The sequence below is a fragment of the Crinia signifera genome, chromosome 2 (genome assembly GCF_055691185.1).
Source record: "Crinia signifera chromosome 2, ASM5569118v1, whole genome shotgun sequence".
Lineage (NCBI taxonomy): Eukaryota > Metazoa > Chordata > Amphibia > Anura > Myobatrachidae > Crinia > Crinia signifera.
Genome location: NC_139218.1, coordinates 224462992 through 224480695, shown reverse-complemented (window position 1 = coordinate 224480695; position 17704 = coordinate 224462992). Strand labels below are relative to the sequence as shown.

Genomic DNA, 17704 nt, shown 5'->3' with positions numbered 1-17704 from the left:
AACAAAACTAACAACACAAGTAAAATGTTGACATAAATCAATATGTGTACATGGACACCGTAGAAGTGTGGTTATGGTATATTAGATCTACAATGTAATTTTATAAAAAAATTTTGTTCTATTTTTTTTTTTTCAAAGCAAAAATACGTGCTTTGATAAAGGGGGTCAAACCCCAAAACGTTAGCACCAATTTTGTGTGTTTGGCTGTTTATTGTTTAAGTAGTCTGGGGGAGTGCTTTCTCCATTCTGCTCATATACACTATTTCTCCGGAGCGAGCACCCAGGCAGCCGTGGTTGGGACATTGGAGTGCTGATCCATACACCAGGATATATATATATATATATATATATATATATATATATATGTATATATATATATATATATTTATTTATTATCACAGCTCTTATAATGGGAATATTTCATCTCTACATTTCCCAGGGTGTTATTGTCACTAGAGTTGCTAAATGCTGCTGTATTTAGATCTCATGTTATATTAGTTTAGCTTAACAGTTGTGTTTTAGACAATCATTGGAATTAATAGGATATAATAGATAGTGTTCTCTCCGAGTTTCTTTTCTTCAGGGTGCTGCACCCTGCCCGTTTTCAAAACCTGCAAATGCACCCTGCCCTTTTTGTGTGTGGCACTGTGCGCCCTTACGCTGCCCAGCCACCGAACTGACATTCCGCTGTGAACTTTCGGTGTGTTTCATCATGTGTAATTGGTATTACACGGTGTATGCCATCATGTGTAATGGGCATTATGGTGTATTTATGGTGTATGGTATAATGTGTAAGAGGCATTACAGTGTGTACCATAATGGGTGATTGTCATTACGGCAGAATATGTAATGGGCATAGCAGAGTATGACCATGTTTAATGGCCGTAAGCCTAGTTCAGTTCTTTTATATATATGTTTTTTTTTTCCCTAGAAAAGTGCCCTGCCTGGTGGTTAGCACCCTGCCCTAAAATAATCCTAGCGTAAACACTAAGAAAGGGATGCCTGGATTTCCCTCAGCACTTTTTCTGGGACAGGATTACTTTTTTTTGGTGAAGCAAAGTGCATCAGTAATATACAGTACACAAATGACCACCGACATACAGAATAGAACAGCAGTCACTGAGTCACAACAAATGGTTAACTAAAATATCCTGGCAGGGATTTGCATGACCGTTTACATATACAATTTTTTTCTGAAGCAGATTCAAAATAAATATGGCAAGTCAAACCTTCAGCTGATCTATGCTGCTTCTTATACTGTATGTTATCGCTAGTAGAGATAAGGGGATGTTCCTTCTTGTACACAATGTAGCGAGGGGATCTAGCCGGCTTGGGGGGGGGCTGCGTTTGTTGGGGTGCCGTTAACCTCTCTAGCTTTGTGAAAGCACCTGCGACATTCTGCTTTGGCCCTGACCTTCAAAGACATCAGTGAGATATCAGCACCAGACTAATACATGCGAGACATCTTGTGGCCTAAGTGAAGGCTCATTTAAGGTACGGAGTAAAATCTACAGAAAAAGAGAAATAATTTATATATTTATTTTAGATGGTCTACACTATGAGAAGTGCATTTTTTTGTGTTTTCTTTGAGGTATAAAAACTCTTGAAGGACATTATAACGGTCAAAAAAGAAAAAGGGACATCTACATCATCTTTATACCCCAAGTGGGAGCGCCTTATCCTAATTTTGTTTGTGTGTATCTATATTGTGATAGTGTGGTGCTGACTAAGACTGAATGGTTATATTCAGATATCTAGAACCAATTATTAAGTGCAGCAGGGGGGCTGCAAACACCACACAGTTTGGCAGAGCGCGTCCTAAAAGAAACACTGCCTCTCTCCCACGCCAACCACTGCTCTCCATATAACAATATGTGATCCATATGTTGTATGTACCACTATCCTTTCAGAAAGGTCATCTTAACCCTCAAAATCTAATGTTATACACTCAGTCCACATAAACGCCTGATATACTGATAGATCTTTCCTTCAGGATGTTCTAGTTTACGAAACTGCTATAAAGTTATAAATGCTGTTGGTACCTAATAAAAATATCAGAGTAAATAAAAATAAAAAAGTGACAAATAACTGATATTAGTGCAGTTTGATTAACTCACATATTTCCCCATGGAGCAATTGATGGCATAAAGAAATCTCAAAGGTTTGCTGTGCCTATAAACTATAGGGAGTCTATAAACTATTAAATGCACAACATTAAGCGGCCAATATAATTAAATGCAATAATTAAATGCAATGTTGCAGCATGATGTATGGGTGAGTTACAGTACACATGTCACTGTACATAAGGTAGCACAGAATTTCCCAGTACAATGGGAATTGAATCAGCCAATTAAACTCAAGGTATTCCATTTCCATGTACCTGTGTAGCTAGACTGAGAACTTGTTGTACCAACTCCTGCGTCTCCGATGGCTTCTTCAAGAATAGCTTAACAATGGCAGTCAGAAGAGTGAGCTGCACCTACAATAGAAAATCAATGTCTATGTTAACAAAAACAGTATTCAAAATAAATAAAACAGTTTTCTTTCCTGAACTGTATATATATAATTTTCCAGAAAGTCTGCACCAACAACCAATGGGCCAACGCATTGGTGCTCACTCAAAGGGGCAAATAATGTCCAATGTGACCCATTTGCCTATATTTATACCTTGTCTGTGGCCATCTGAAATTGGGTGCTTGATGTGGAAGGAGTTCTTTGTACTGCTACTGCTTTTTTGACAAAGGTCCCCAAGGGGACCGAAACGTTAACATTCCTTATGTAAGTATATATATATATATATATTGCAAAAAGAGTAGAAAAGACGCACCAATGAGCACAAAGTAACAGAATTTTACTGATCAAATAAAGCTCACGTACACAGGGGTTAAAAGTATAATGCTTGCCAGCCAGATCATAACACCATCACAGCCCGGATACTCCTGTGGGGGATCACCGCTGCTCAGCTTCAGCTGGAACACAGGTGGAAGAAGGACGTCTCCAACGTCGGACCATAGAAGTAAAACCCAACTAGTTTCGTCACACAGAAGGACTTCGTCAGGGGGTGTGGTTACCTCAGGTGAGTATCAGGTATTTATACCCACATTTCCTTTGCAGGTGTTTGCAATCAATGATCAGCATAGCACTAAATTGGCAGCATTCCAGTCTAATACATACATTCCCCAAATGCTTCAAAATACAAATATATCATAAAAAATACATCATAAAAAATACATATATATACTTTTATACAGAAATCCGCAGAAAAGTATGCGGAAAAAAAAACACAAAAATCTATACAAAAAATACACTGCAAAGAAATCAGATAAAAAGCAGACATCAAACACATAAGTGCGTCATTACTCAATAAAAAATACACATATACACATATATATATATAAGGACGACACTAAGATTTTTGTGCCTTTTGTGACCTCATACAACTCTTTTGGTGGTCAAATAAAAAATATACTTTACAAACATTAGGACATTTTGCGTCTTGATCCACTCCTGAGGACCGTTATTCCTGAGAAACCGCAGGTGGTCTTCAAGAGGGCGAATACTTTAAAATCTATTCTAGCTCCTAGCAATCTAAAAGTGGATAATGACTCAAATTGGTTGAGCCGTACTAATGGATTCTTTCCTTGCAATAAGTGCAAGATTTGTCGTCATGCAAGTAGAGAGAGAACAAGATTCTACAGTCATGATAAAAGTAAAATGTTTGAGATAAAAAGCCATATAAGTTGTATAACTACCAGTGTGATATATCTGTTAGAATGTAAGTGCGGAAAACGTTATGTTGGTAAAACCAAAAGACAACTGAAATTACGTATCTTGGAGCATGCTAGAAGTATTAAGAACAAAAATATATTACATAGTGTACCACGTCATTTTATATCATGTTGTGATTCCAATTTGGATAATTTTACTTTCAAGGCAATTGAACATGTTACCTTGGATGAACGTGGAGGAGATGTTCTGAAAAAACTTAGTAGAAGGGAAACCTTCTGGATTAACACCCTTAGCACGCTATCCCCGCGAGGTTTAAACGAAGGTTGTGACATCACCTCCTTTTTGCAATAGTCGACATGAGTGTGTCGACCTCTCTTGGTGGAGGTTACACTGTTGAGCTGTGCTCTGTACCCTTGGCCGATAGAGGGAGGTTTTGACCGCATGTCTGACTATGCATTTTGTGGTGTCCAAAAACGGATATTGTTTATTAATAACTATCTATATCTAACAGAATTAAATATTTATTGTTACTCTCCTGTTTCTCATTATTATAGATTTTTGTATTAGATATAGCATATATATGTTTATTGTCCATGTATTAATTGTTTTTCTCGTTACAGATTGGAGCCGATATTTCATTAAATCATATGTGCATTATGATACTTGCTCTATTAACTGCTGCTATTATGCATATTGGCACTTTATATAGATATATATGTTTTTTATAGATTCGTGTTATTTATATGTATGTATTTTTAATATATGTGTGTATATATATATGTATATATATATATATATATGTGTGTATGTATATATATATATGTGTATATGTGTATTTTTTATTGAGTAATGACGCACTTATGTGTTTGATGTCGGCTTTTTATCTGATTTCTTTGCAGTGTATTTTTTGTATAGATTTTTGTGTTTTTTTCCGCATACTTTTCTGCGGATTTCTGTATAAAAGTATATATATGTATTTTTGGTACTTGTGAGTTATCTGGACGCCCGATTTTTTGATTGTATGCCTTAAGTTAAGGCATACAATCAGATGCGATGCGATGCGATATCGCATCGCATCGCATCGCATCGCATCGCATGCGACCATCGGATGCGATGACCCGATTTTTCCATAGGAATCAATGTTAAAATGATTCCTATGGAAAAAGGGGTCCTTTTCATACCCCTACTATCCAAGTGGGCATGGAGTTGGATATAAACCTGTGGCGAGCGTAGCGAGCCACCGAGCCCGAAGCGTGGCGAGCGAAGCGAGCCCCGCGAGGGGACGGTATTCCGTGTCCCCTCGCGGGGCTCGCTACGCTCGCCACGCTTCGGGCTCGGTGGCTCGCTACGCTCGCCACAGGTTTATATCCAACTCCATGCCCACTTGGATAGTAGGGGTATGAAAAGGACCCCTTTTTCCCATTGAATTCCATGTTAAAATGGACTCAGTCCATTTTAACATTGATTCCTATGGAAAAATCGGGTCATCGCATCGCATCGCATCGCATCGCATCCGATGGTCGCATGCGATGCGATGCGATGTGCCCGATCCGACCCGATTTTGAAATCGGGCGTCCGGATAACTCACATGTACCGTATTTTTTATGATGTATTTTTTATGATATATTTGTATTTTGAAGCATTTGGTGAATGTATGTATTAGACTGGAATGCTGCCAATTTAGTGCTATGCTGATCATTGATTTCAAACACCTGCAAAGGAAATGTGGGTATAAATACCTGATACTCACCTGAGGTAACCACACCCCCTGACGAAGTCCTTCTGTGTGACGAAACTAGTTGGGTTTTACTTCTATGGTCCGACGTTGGAGACATCCTTCTTCCACCTGTGTTCCAGCCGGCGTTCCCCTCTGGTCCTGTGCGAGTGGTGCGGTGTCTTGGTCTGAGGTCTCTGTGGCTGAAGCTGAGCAGCGGTGATCCCCCACAGGAGTATCCGGGCTGTGATGGTGTTATGATCTCGCTGGCAAGCATTATACTTTTAACCCCTGTGTACGTGAGCTTTATTTGATCAGTAAAATTCTGTTACTTTGTGCTCATTGGTGCGTCTTTTCTACTCTTTTTGCAAGATTCCCCATGTCTGGATCTATGGCACGATCCTAGAGAAAAAGACTGCACACACTGGGATTTGATGTGGAATTACTGACACTTAACACTGAGGACTTTTTGCGCTGGGTATATTCTTTGTTTGTGTATATATATATATATATATATATATATATATATATATATATATATATATATATATATATATATATATATATATATATATATATATATGGCCCGGTGGTATAGCAAGATATACACAAACAGCGGCACTCAATGGGTTTTTTTAAAGCGTGTATTTCAAGCGGTCCAACGTTTCGGGGACTAGCCCCTTTGTCAAGGTGCAGGAAACCTTGACAAAGGGGCTAGTCCCCGAAACGTTGGACCGCTTGAAATACACGCTTTAAAAAAACCCATTGAGTGCCGCTGTTTGTGTATATCTTGCTATACCACCGGGCCATCTATTTGTTTCCTGAGGGCACCTGGGTAGCTGTCCCATTGAGCTGGAGTGCCAAGCCGCAATACTGCTTCTATATATATATATATATATATATATATATATATATATATATATATATATATATATATATATATACATATATATATATATATATATATATACATATATATATATATAACCACATATATATATATATATATATATATTCCCAAATTTACAATAATTTAATCTGTATTTACAGTACATGTAGTGCCCAGTAAAATGTGACTCAGTAATGTAATGTAATAGACCAGCAGTAGCTATGATAAGGCCACTGCAGTAATGCCCACTAGTAGTGGCTACATCTAATAACGTAACTTGTAATAGTAAGGGCAACACTGGACAGTCCTACTACTGCCTCCTCCTACTATCTCACATCACCCTTTTCCTTATGGGGCCTACACATAGGGCGACTGTGCTGAGCGATGTCAGGTCCAGTGTTCTCCGGTGAGAACACTGGCCCTGACAGGCGATCTGACTAGATTTATCGTGCATACAGGATCTTAAATCGCCGGGCGACAAAGATGCGCAGGGCCGAACAGAGATTTTACTATGGCCCCTACACACGGAGCGATGTAGGTTCATTTTCTAATCTACTCAGATCACTTACAAATTGGGCTGAAATCGCCCTGTGTGTAGGCCCCATTAGTAATTACCATAGCTTATTTGGCTGAGGCAGTAAACAAATAAATGAAAAAACAATTGTAGAACAATTTCCTGATTCTACTGACAGTCGTTACTTGAATCTCATGCAGTGCCCAAAATCATGGACTTCTTCCACTGCTGTTCAGGTACCACATTAAACATCTCAGGTAGGACTCCTAGGAGAGCACAGGATTGGTAATTCATCACCAGTTTGGAAAGACAGAATGAATCGATGGTCATTGTTGGGCAGATTAACGTGTTACCTGTGTACTCTCATCATGGAATCCTTCCAAAAAGCTTTCCAGCAGTTCATCAGCATTGTCAATGCGCTCAGCGTATTCTCCAACTATCCAGATCATGGCAGCTCGGGCATCAGGCTCATCCAGGGAATCCAGATTCTCACACAAAGTGGCAATAATGCTTTCATACCTGCAGTACAGAAGGGTTTCACAGTTTCAGGCATTGAGCTGGATGTAATGACGTCTAAGGACTGCAGCCATGCCGAATACCAGATGAACTGGGGCGTGATAATAAAGGGGCAATGATTGCTGAATTCGGGTATCTTTACATCTGGACCAATTATTGCATAGCATTAGTGAAAACGGGATTTTGTACTTACCGTTAAATCCTTTTCTCTGATTCCACAGGTGTCACTGGAGTAACAGTGGGGAATATAAGGGGACTGCAGGGAGCATGGGCACTTTAATAATTTTCAGAGACAGTGTGGCCAGCTCCTCCCCAGACAGTCAAACTAATTGTGCCCGGAGGAAGCTAGAAGATAGTAAAAACACTTCCCAGGAGGAGGTTAGTACAAACAAAAAAACTCTCTTACACAGAACAGTATAAGAAACGAACTAAAATTGAAAAAAGGTCAGAATGCACATCCTAGACCACACATGCAACTGTGGAGAGTTTGAGCAAAGCCAACTGACAGAAACTCTAACCTAAATGGAGCAGACTTATGGTGCTGTAGAAAAACAAATAGAAAACACCCTGGTCGGAATGAAGCAACAAGAACTTCAGCGCAGAGGTGAGCGTCCAGTGACACCAGTGGATTTGTAGAAAAGGATTTAACGGTAAGTACAAAATCCTGTTTTCTCCTTCATCCACCAGGTGTCACTGGAGTAACAGTGGGGATGTCCCAGAGCTCCCAACACGGGCGGGACAGCGCTAAGATCCCCTCAAAACCACGCGACCAAACTGAGAAGCAGGGTCAAATGGCATCAAATTGGTAAAACCTGACAAAGGTTTTCCTACTTGACCAGGTAGCAGCCCGGCAGAGCTGCTGAATGGAAACCCCTCAGGCAGCCACCCAAGAGGGACCTACCGAGCGCGTAGAGTGCGCCGATATAGTTGAAGGAGGAGGACGAGCCTCCGTGATGTACGCTTGTCTGATGGTCAGACGAATCCAGCGAGGTAACGTCTGTTTGGTTGCAGGCCAACCTCTTTTTGCTGGGTCGTAGACCCCGAACAGAGCACCCGTCTTCCTTTCTACATAGATACGGAGGGCCCGCACCACATCCAAAAACCCGTCAGCCGGCGAATCCCTCGCAAAGACCGGGACTACAATTGGCTGGTTTATGTTAAAGGCTGTAACCACTTTCGGCAGGAAAGCCTTGCAGGTGCGAAGTTCTGCTCTGTCCGGATGAAAGATCAGGAACGGTGGTTTACAGGAAAGCGTCCCTAGGTCAGAGACCCTCCTTGCGGAGGCCAAGGCCAAAAGGTCTTCCACGTAAGATATTTTAGTTTCACCGCTTCTAGAGGTTTGAACAAAGATTATTGGAGAAGGTATAAAACCAAATCCAAATCCCATGGTGCAGTTCGGGAGTTAAAGGGAGGTTGAATATGGAAAAAGGTCTGTATCTATGGAAGTAAAGCCAGACGGCTCTAGAAATATACAGACAAGGCCGACACCTGTACCTTGAGGGAGCCCAGCCTCAAGCCTGCGGTTTGAAAATCTTAGGTGAAAACCTTAGGTGAGACACCCTGCCCCTCGCACCAATTGATGTAAGCTCTCCAGATACGGTAATAATGGAGAGATGTCACCTCTTCCCTGGCCCTCAACATCGTAGGGATAACTGTAGCAGGGATTCCTGCCTACCTCAGGATGGACCTCTGAGTAGCCACACCATCAAATGAAGACGTTCCAGGCCTTGATGGTAGAAAGGGCCTTCACTGAGCAGGTCCTCCTGTAGAGGCAACGGCCATGGCTCTTCGACCAGCATGGACGTGAGGTTTGTGTACCAAGACCTGCATGGCCATTCCGGTGCTATCAGAAGAACCGTGGCCATTTACTACAGCGCATTCGGAGGTAGTCGCGGAAGCAGAGGGAATGGAGGAAACAGATATTCAAACCGGTAGGGCCAAGGCATTGTCAGGGCATCTACTCCTACTGCACCTGGATCTCGAGTCCGGGCTCCATATAGGGGCAACTGGTGATTGTGCCGAGACGCCATCAGGTCTACTTGAGGGAGAACCCATCTCCTCACCAGTTGCCTGAACACCTGAGGGTGCAGGCACCACTCTCCGGGGTGCATGTCGTGTCAGCTCAGGAAGTCTGCCTCCCAGTTTTCGACCCCTGGGAGGTAGACTGCTGAAATGGCTTGAGCGTTGTCCTGGACCCAGAGGAGAATCCGACTGACCTCTCTCATGGCTGTGAGTGCAAGCCTGCTTGTTTATATAGGCCACTGCCGTGGCGTTGTCGGACTGGACACGAATGGGGTGATGTTGCAGCAAATGACGAGCCTGTAATAAGGCATAATACACCGCTCTGAGCTCCAAGATGTTGATGGGCAGAAGATCTTCCTGAGGGGACCAGATCCCCTGATACCGTTGGTCCAGGGTGACAGCTCCCCATCCCCGCAGACTTGTGTCCATGGTGAGGATCGTCCAGTTTCAAATCCCGCAACTCCTTCCCTCCTGCAGATTCTGTGTGGAGCCATCACAAGAGGGAGAGGCAAGCCCGGGGTGATAGTCACCCCGTGATGGAGACACAGATGGGATGATGACCACTGACTCAGAACGCAGAGCTGAAGAGGTCAAGAGCGAAAGCGCACGTACTGAACTGCCTCGAAGGATGCCACCATCTTTCCGAGCAGTCTCGTGCAGAGATGTACTGTCACCTATTTGGTCTTTAAAATCGCCCGGACCAAGGTCTGCAGAGATAGGATCTTTTCTTCCGGCAAGAAGATCTTCATCTGGACCGATTGCATCAACATTCCCAGGAATAACAACTGTTGGGTGGGTTGAAGTTGAGACTTCTTGTAGCTGATAATCCACGCATGTTCTATCAGCGTCGACTGGGTCAGGAGAAAACTGTCCAACAACTCTGCGATCGAGCCTTCAGAAGCAGGTCCTCCAGGTATGGTATTACCGTGACCCCCTGAGAACGCAGAATTTCCATCATGACTGCCATGACCATGGTGAAAATTCTGGGCGCAGATGATAGGCCAAATGGCAGAGCCTGAAACCGCCAATGTTGGTCCCGGATCGCGAAGCATAGGAATGCCTGATGAGGTGGCCAAATGGGAATGTGAAGATAGGCATCTCTGATGTCGAGAGACATCAGAAACTCCTCCCTCTCCAATCCAGCAATCACTGATTGGAGAGACTCCATCTTGAACTTTATGAGTTTTAAGTAAGGGTTCAAGTCCTTCAGGTTCAAAATCGGATGGGCAGTACCGTCCGGTTTTGGCACCAGGAACAGGCTGGAGTAGAATCCTTTGTTCCGAGAGTCCCGAGGCACTGGGATCACCACTCCTAAATTTTCCAGCTTATCTTTGGCCTGCATCAATAGGATGCCTTTTTCTGGAGAAACTGGCAAACCAGTCTTGAAGAACCTTTGAGGAGGTGTATGTTGGAAGATGATCCTGTAGCCGGAAGCTATCAAATCCTTCACCCAGGCATCGTGACACGAGCGTGCCCATATCTCTGTGTAGAGTTGAAGGCGCGCTCCCACTCTGGGATCTCCCAAGTGGGCCGGGAGACAGTCATGCAGTGGTCTTGGCGGCAGTCTTTGGGTCAGACTGGGTACTGACTGCACCCCTTCCACGTCCTCTTGACCCCCGCTGTGTGAAACTGCATCTGGCACGTCCACGAAATCTGGAGCTGAAGGTACTCTGCGGAGCCGGGGTAGGTGCTGCTGTGAGTAAAAAATGGGATTTACCGCCTGTCGCCTGGGAAATCCATTTGTCTAGTTCGGGCCCAAACAGAACATCCCCATTAAAGGGTAGAGCTTCCACTGCTCTCTGACACAGCATCCGCCGGCCACTGCTGTAACCATAGGGTCCTTCGGGCAGATATGGAAAGGGCAGACAATTTTGCTGATATGATCTGCCAGCCTGACAAGGGTTGCCTCGTTGGAATTGTGCGTAGGTCAGAGGCTATCTGTGTAGACCACACCCCAACGGCCTTTTTGACCCAGCACCCTACCTGTGCAGGATGCTGGATAACCCTTGCAGCCACATATATGGACTTCAGTGTAGTTTCTTACTTCCTGTCCAAGGGGTCCCCGAGAGAGGAAGCAACCAGGACCGGTAGTACCGTCTTTTTTAGAAAGATGTGACACTGAAGAATTCACTGTGGGAGGAGTCTCGCACCTTTTTCTCCCTTCTGGTGAAAAGGAATAAGTGGATAAAAAATACCTAGAAATCAAATTTTGGTACTTGTGTATTATCTGGGCACCCAATATATCACATCGCATGGCACTACTTAAGGCATGCGATGCGATCGGATCTGATTTCTGGGGTTTTAAAACCCTACTGTACAATTTTTATATCGCGTCGCATCGCATGCCATTAAAATGGCATGCAATGCGATGCGATTATGCCCAATTTGGGCTTATTCCAATGTTAAATGCCCCCCAGACCCAATTTTTGATTGTACACCCACCCTGATGGGTAATGACTATTTCAAATGCCCCCCCCCATTGTTAACGCCACCCCACTATCAACGCCAACCCTAAGTGTGGCGAGCGCAGCGGTACACATCCTCCGACCTTTTCGTACCCCCACTATCCACGTCGGTGTGGAGTTGAGTTTATATAGTGTGGCGAGCGCAGCGAGCCGCCGAGCCCAAAGCGTGGCGAGCACAGTAATACATGTGAAGTAATGCGCGTCCGCTCGCCACACTATATAAAATCAACTCCACGCCGACGTGGATAGTGGGGGTATGAAAAGGTCGGAGAACGCGTACTGCTGCCCCTCGCGGGCTCGCCACGCTTCGGGTTGGCGTAGATCGTGGGGAGGCGTTAACAATGGGGGGGCATTTCACATAGTCATTACCCATCAGGGTGGGTATACAATCAAAAATCGGGTCTGGGGGGCCATTTAACATAGGAATCAGGCATCTGGGTGCCTGTACAATTAAAAATCGGGTCCAATCGCATTGCATCGCATGCGATGCAACCGATTTTTGGGTGTGCGATGAAAAAATCGGGCGCCCAGATATTACACAAGTAACCACATTTTTATCATGATGACGTAAAGCTGTTTGTAAATAGTCATGTAATTCCTCAGATAAAGGAAAAAAAGACTGCCTGTTTTTGGCGCTTCCCAAACAGAGGGCCGAGAAGGAGCTGCCTCACCGTCCTCCACTTTGAGGGCCTGGCGAACCATAATAATAAGGTCTTCCAAACCCTGTGTTACTGGTTCAGGCTCCACCAGAACCTGGTCTGGCTCAGGATCAGGCTCATAGTATTCTCCCTCTAAGGCTGGCATGTCATCATCAGAGTCATGATCCTCCAAAATGTGAGGAAATGCTCTTTTACTTTGTAATAAAGGGGGTGGCCTGGAACGAACAGTAGCTGCTGATTCAGGCACTAGAGCCTTGGTAAGCCCCTGTACAGCAGTGGCTAAATTAGCCTGCTGTGATCTAGTTTCCACCCTGTCCCTTTGAGAAGCTGCCAACTCCGAGGCTAGTTTAGACATGACCTCTGTGAGTTTTGCAGTCCAGACAGGGGTGACTGGGGCAGGATGCACAGGAGTGTCTGCATACATTTATCACAGCAATTTTCTCCATCTGTGGAAGGCACAAACTTAGTGGTGCACTTCCTGCATGCCGCCTTTTTAACCATGTTAGACATATATTTCAAACATACAGTTGGAAAAATATAGACAGCAGTAAGGCTATTGACTATAATAGGTATAATGGAAGGAACTGCCCAGCCAGATATAGCGTCTTTACTAGAAAGCACTTTGACCTACCGTATATACTCGAGTATAAGCCGAGTTTTTCAGCCCTGTTTTTTGGCTGAAAAAGCCCTACTCGGCTTATACTCGAGTGTGGGTCTGGGCAGGCATTTGCCTGGGGCATCTGGAATGCCTAGGGGCCGGCTGAGGGTCACAGACAGTGGTGGGTTAAGGCAGAAAACAGGCTGTGGTATTGCGCGGTCAGCTCAGACATATGCTGAGCCTCTGCAGCGAGGGAGCGGGTACCTTCAGAGGGACAGGCGGCAGGACGCTGCACATAATAAATATGCTGGTGTAACGCTGGAGCGGGTACATGCAGAGGGACAGGCGGCTGGACGCTGCGCAGAATACATATGCTGGAGTGACGATGCGGCCGACCGCTGGCAGAGCTCACATACTGTAGCTACGGCAAACTGGATTACAAGCACAGTGTGCAGACTGCAGATACGCGCCGCGCGCTGCGCGGCCAGTCTGCACACTGTGCTTGTAATCCGGTTTGCCGTAGCTACAGTATGTGAGCTCTGCCAGCGGTCGGCCGCATCGTCACTCCAGCATATGTATTCTGCGCAGCGTCCAGCCGCCTGTCCCTCTGCATGTACCCGCTCCAGCGCTCCCTCGCGCTGCAGAGGCTCTGCATATGACTGAGCTGACCGCGCAATACAGTAGTACCAAACTATCATATTTATTCTGTGCAGCGTCCAGTCTGTACTTACAGTGGATGCGAGGAGGCTGGCTGCCACTGTCAAAGATGGCTGCCGGTCCTTAAGGAGTGCTGCTGAGCATGCCCAGAGAGAGCAGCTCTTCCCATGGGCCTTTGCGGAGTCTGAGATTTGTTGCTCGTCATAGGCGAATCTAGAATTATGGTAATGGGTGGTCCCAAATCTAGACATAACAGCAGGGGGACCTTAGCGCGGCGCAGCCGCGCGCCAAAAAGGGGCGTGGCTTCATGGGAAGGAGGCGTGGCATCACAAAAAGGGGTGTGGTGTTACACTTTAGACCATACACAGTAATGCCCATAACACATTTTAGCAAACTCTGTAATACCCATTACACATAAAGCCACACGCCGTAATGCCACTTACACATAAGGCCACACACCATAATGCCCATTACATATTGTGCCACACATCATGATGCCCATTACATACTATATAACAAACCGTTATGCCCCTTACATATTTGCCACATAAGTGCTGCTTACCTACGTGCTCATTGCTAGGGGGTTCTTGCTTGATGGCACCATAGTACCCATTACACATGATGCCGCACACCATAGTACCCATTACACATGATGCCGCACACCATAGTACCCATTACACATGATGCCGCACACCATAGTACCCATTACACATGATGCCGCGCACCATAGTACCCATTACACATGATGCTGCACACATAATGTCCCTTACACATGATGCAGCACACATAATGCCCCTTACACATGATGCTGCACACCGTAATGCCCCTTACACATTAAGCCACACATTATGGGTAATACCCCCACATACCGCCACTTGTAGCGTCCCTTAAGCAATGCCCCCAAAAGTGCCACTCACTGTAAATTTTTATATGAGCCTTCGCTGCTGCTGCAGGGAGAGATGGAGAGTGGTGCAGCTGCTTCTATGGGGAGAGGAGCAGAGCGCAGCGCAGAGCACGCTCACATTCCCCTCCTGGTGTCCCCTCTATCTGAGTGGACATTTGAAATATTGTGCGCGCTGCTGTTGATGTGCATGATTTCGGGGGAGCACGCCGGGCGCCGGCACCACATGATTAAAGGGGGGGGAGGCTGAGGTGAAAGCGGGAAGAAGAATTGGAGTGGAAGCTGCAGGGGTGACAGTCATTGACAGCTGGGCAGAGAGCAGGGGGCTGCCCGGCTGTATTCAGAGCACTGCAGGTCACGGCTGTTTGAAATAATACCCCTTTCACAACAGAAAATTCAGGGATTTACCCGGGAATATGGTTCCAGGATCATGCAGGGACATTCCCAGGCTGACACCTTATACACCAGCCTAGTTAGTCCCTGCATTTTCTGGTGTGAGGGGGAGAGACAACCACTCCCCTCTCCCTACCCCCCTTTAACCAACCAGCTATATCTTCAGAACTAACTGACCTATTTACATGAGACCAGTATCATATTGAAGAACTTTTGAGTTGGCTTCGAATGATTTTGGTCCCATGAAACTGGGCTGTTTGGTTACAGAGAAATCTGCCCTCAAAGAACATAAACAGTCATGAAATTACATTTAAGAAATGAAAAAAACAAACGGTTTAACCTCAATATCCCTGGAACCAATTAACCCATATGGATCCAGCCTGGTATCAGATTGAAGGCCCAGCGATTTGGGTTCGACCGAGATCAACCTCGAGCTTCAGTGATGCCGAAGGGGGAACTAGCAGCCGTTGAACTGGGTGGGGGTCGGAATTAGCGGGTCCCATGTTATCCTATAGGGAATATGTTCCAACTTTGCCTGGTCGTATCTCCGGTTCCCAGGGGGCTAGAGACACCGGGCTGGGCTCGTTGGAAAGCTCCATCCCTCAGCTACAAAATGGGCTAATGGGTGGTCCTGTGCACCCCCGGACCACCCCCTAGATTCGCCTATGTTGCGTGTGACTCCGTGAAGTGTGCCAGTGCAGCCAGCCACCTTCCTTAACTGAAGTGCAGGGGTATATTTAAAAAAGTAAGTTTATTTTAAATAAAGATTTGTGTCCAAGAAAATAAAATATAGCAGACTGTCCACAGGGGCAGATTTATAAAGCCCAGTAAACTGAAAAGGTGATTTTTCACCAGCCAATCAGCTACTAACTGCCAAGTTACAGGCTGGGTTTGAAATATGAGCGTTAGGAGCTGATTGGTCGGTGATAAAGTACCAGCCACATTATCACTACACCAAGCTTAATACATTTTCAATTGTTTTGGTTGACCCTCTTTTCCACTGAAAGAGCTAGCTTGTTTACTGTGTTTCTGTGAAATAAATATTCAGAAACATTTAACCTACTGATGTGTCAAATAAATTTACCAGTAGCTGTGGCATTTCCCACCCTAGGCTTATACTCGAGTCAATAAGTTTTCCCAGTTTTTTGTGGTAAAATTAGGTGCCTCGGCTTATATTCGGGTCGACTTATACTCGAGTATATACGGTAATTTGCAGACAGCCTCTGCTGACCCACACTCACTAAACCCCACTGTCCGACTCACAGAACCTGGGGCTGTAACCGGCGGGTCCTCTGTGAGGGAGAAGGACACAGAGGGTGAGATATAATAGGATGAGAGATTCAGAAAGTGAGAGATTTGGGAAGAAATCTCCAGTTTTTTTAACGCGGCAATCATTTATTTTGCAAAATCAAGCTGGTTTTGCAGTGTAAATAATTGCCGCTTTAAAAAAACGGGAGATTTCTTCCCAAATCTCTCACTTTCTGAATCTCTCATCCTAATAAATCTCACCCAGAGTGTCCGGAGCCTCCAACCGCGATTGAGAAGCACGCCTATGTAAAATGGCGGCCGTGCGTGCTGGGAGTTACACGTAGCTCCGCCCCGGCTAGCTCAGAGTGTTCAATGGCACCCATTTCAAAATATGAGCGCCAAGGAGCGTCACTTTTTTAGGGTTAACCCGGTCCCCTCTCTAGCGAGGAGGACCGGGCTCTACTCACCCTCTGCCAAGCTGGCCAATGGACGGTTTGGCTGGTGGACGATCAGGACGCACGTCACACGCAGCGCCGTCTGTCAGATCCGGAGACTGTGGTTTCCTCAGCCGGAGACCAGAGCACAAGCCGCATGCAGATACGAATGGGTCCCCCCTGCAACGGCGGGGTCAGACAGGGGCAGCTGCTGTCTGACCCTCCTCTTGCTGATTGTAGTTTGAAAATCCCCCCCAAAAAATCTCCTAGACTTGCTTGGAGCAAGTCAGAAGTGTGCCTAGCTCCCACAGGGCACAAAATAAGAATGGTTTTCGGTACTCTTTACCTAGAACGGCGCCCGCGATTAGAATCGCGGGCGTCGGGGGTAAAAAATCGCGGTCATCGCGGGTAAATCGCGGGTACATAAAAATCGTGTACCCGCGATCACCGCGATTTTCCCATAGGGAACAATGTTAAAAAGCCTGATTGACCGCGATTTTACTTTAAAATGCCTCAATGCCCGCGATTTTCACATAGGAATCAATGTTAAATGGGCTACAGAGCCCAAATAGTCACAATTAACCCTTAAATGTCACCCCAATTTTTGTACGCCACCCCACGATCCACGCCAACCCGAAGCGTGGCGAGCGCAGCGAGCCCGGGAGGGGCGGCGGTACGCGTCCTCCGACCTTTTCATGCCCTACTATCCACGTTGGCGTGGAGTTGAGAATAGAATAGTGTGGCGAGCGCAGCGAGCCACCGAGCCCGAAGCGTGGCGAGCGCAGCGAGCCCCGCGAGGGGACGCGGATACCTTCACAGTTATACGCGTCCCCTCGCGGGCTTCACAGGTATCCGTGGCGAAAAGCGGACACCTGTGAAGCCCGCGAGGGGCCGCGTTTACCTGTGAAGGTATCCGCGTCCGCTCGCCACGCTTCGGGCTCGGTGGCTCGCTGCGCTCGCCACAC

General features: G+C 45.6%; 1 protein-coding gene across 2 annotated transcripts in view; it reads right to left on the bottom strand.

Annotated features, from left to right (window-relative positions):
• AP2B1 (adaptor related protein complex 2 subunit beta 1) overlaps positions 1-17704 on the bottom strand; it is a 153310-nt gene that overhangs the window by 46382 nt on the left and 89224 nt on the right. For both annotated transcript variants that reach the window (XM_083173893.1, XM_083173894.1), the window contains exons 11-12: positions 7200-7365; positions 2381-2479 (exon numbers count right to left, since the gene is read on the bottom strand). In XM_083173893.1, the coding sequence (XP_083030019.1) occupies positions 2381-2479; positions 7200-7365 (265 nt within the window). The remainder of the gene's footprint in view (positions 1-2380; positions 2480-7199; positions 7366-17704) is intronic.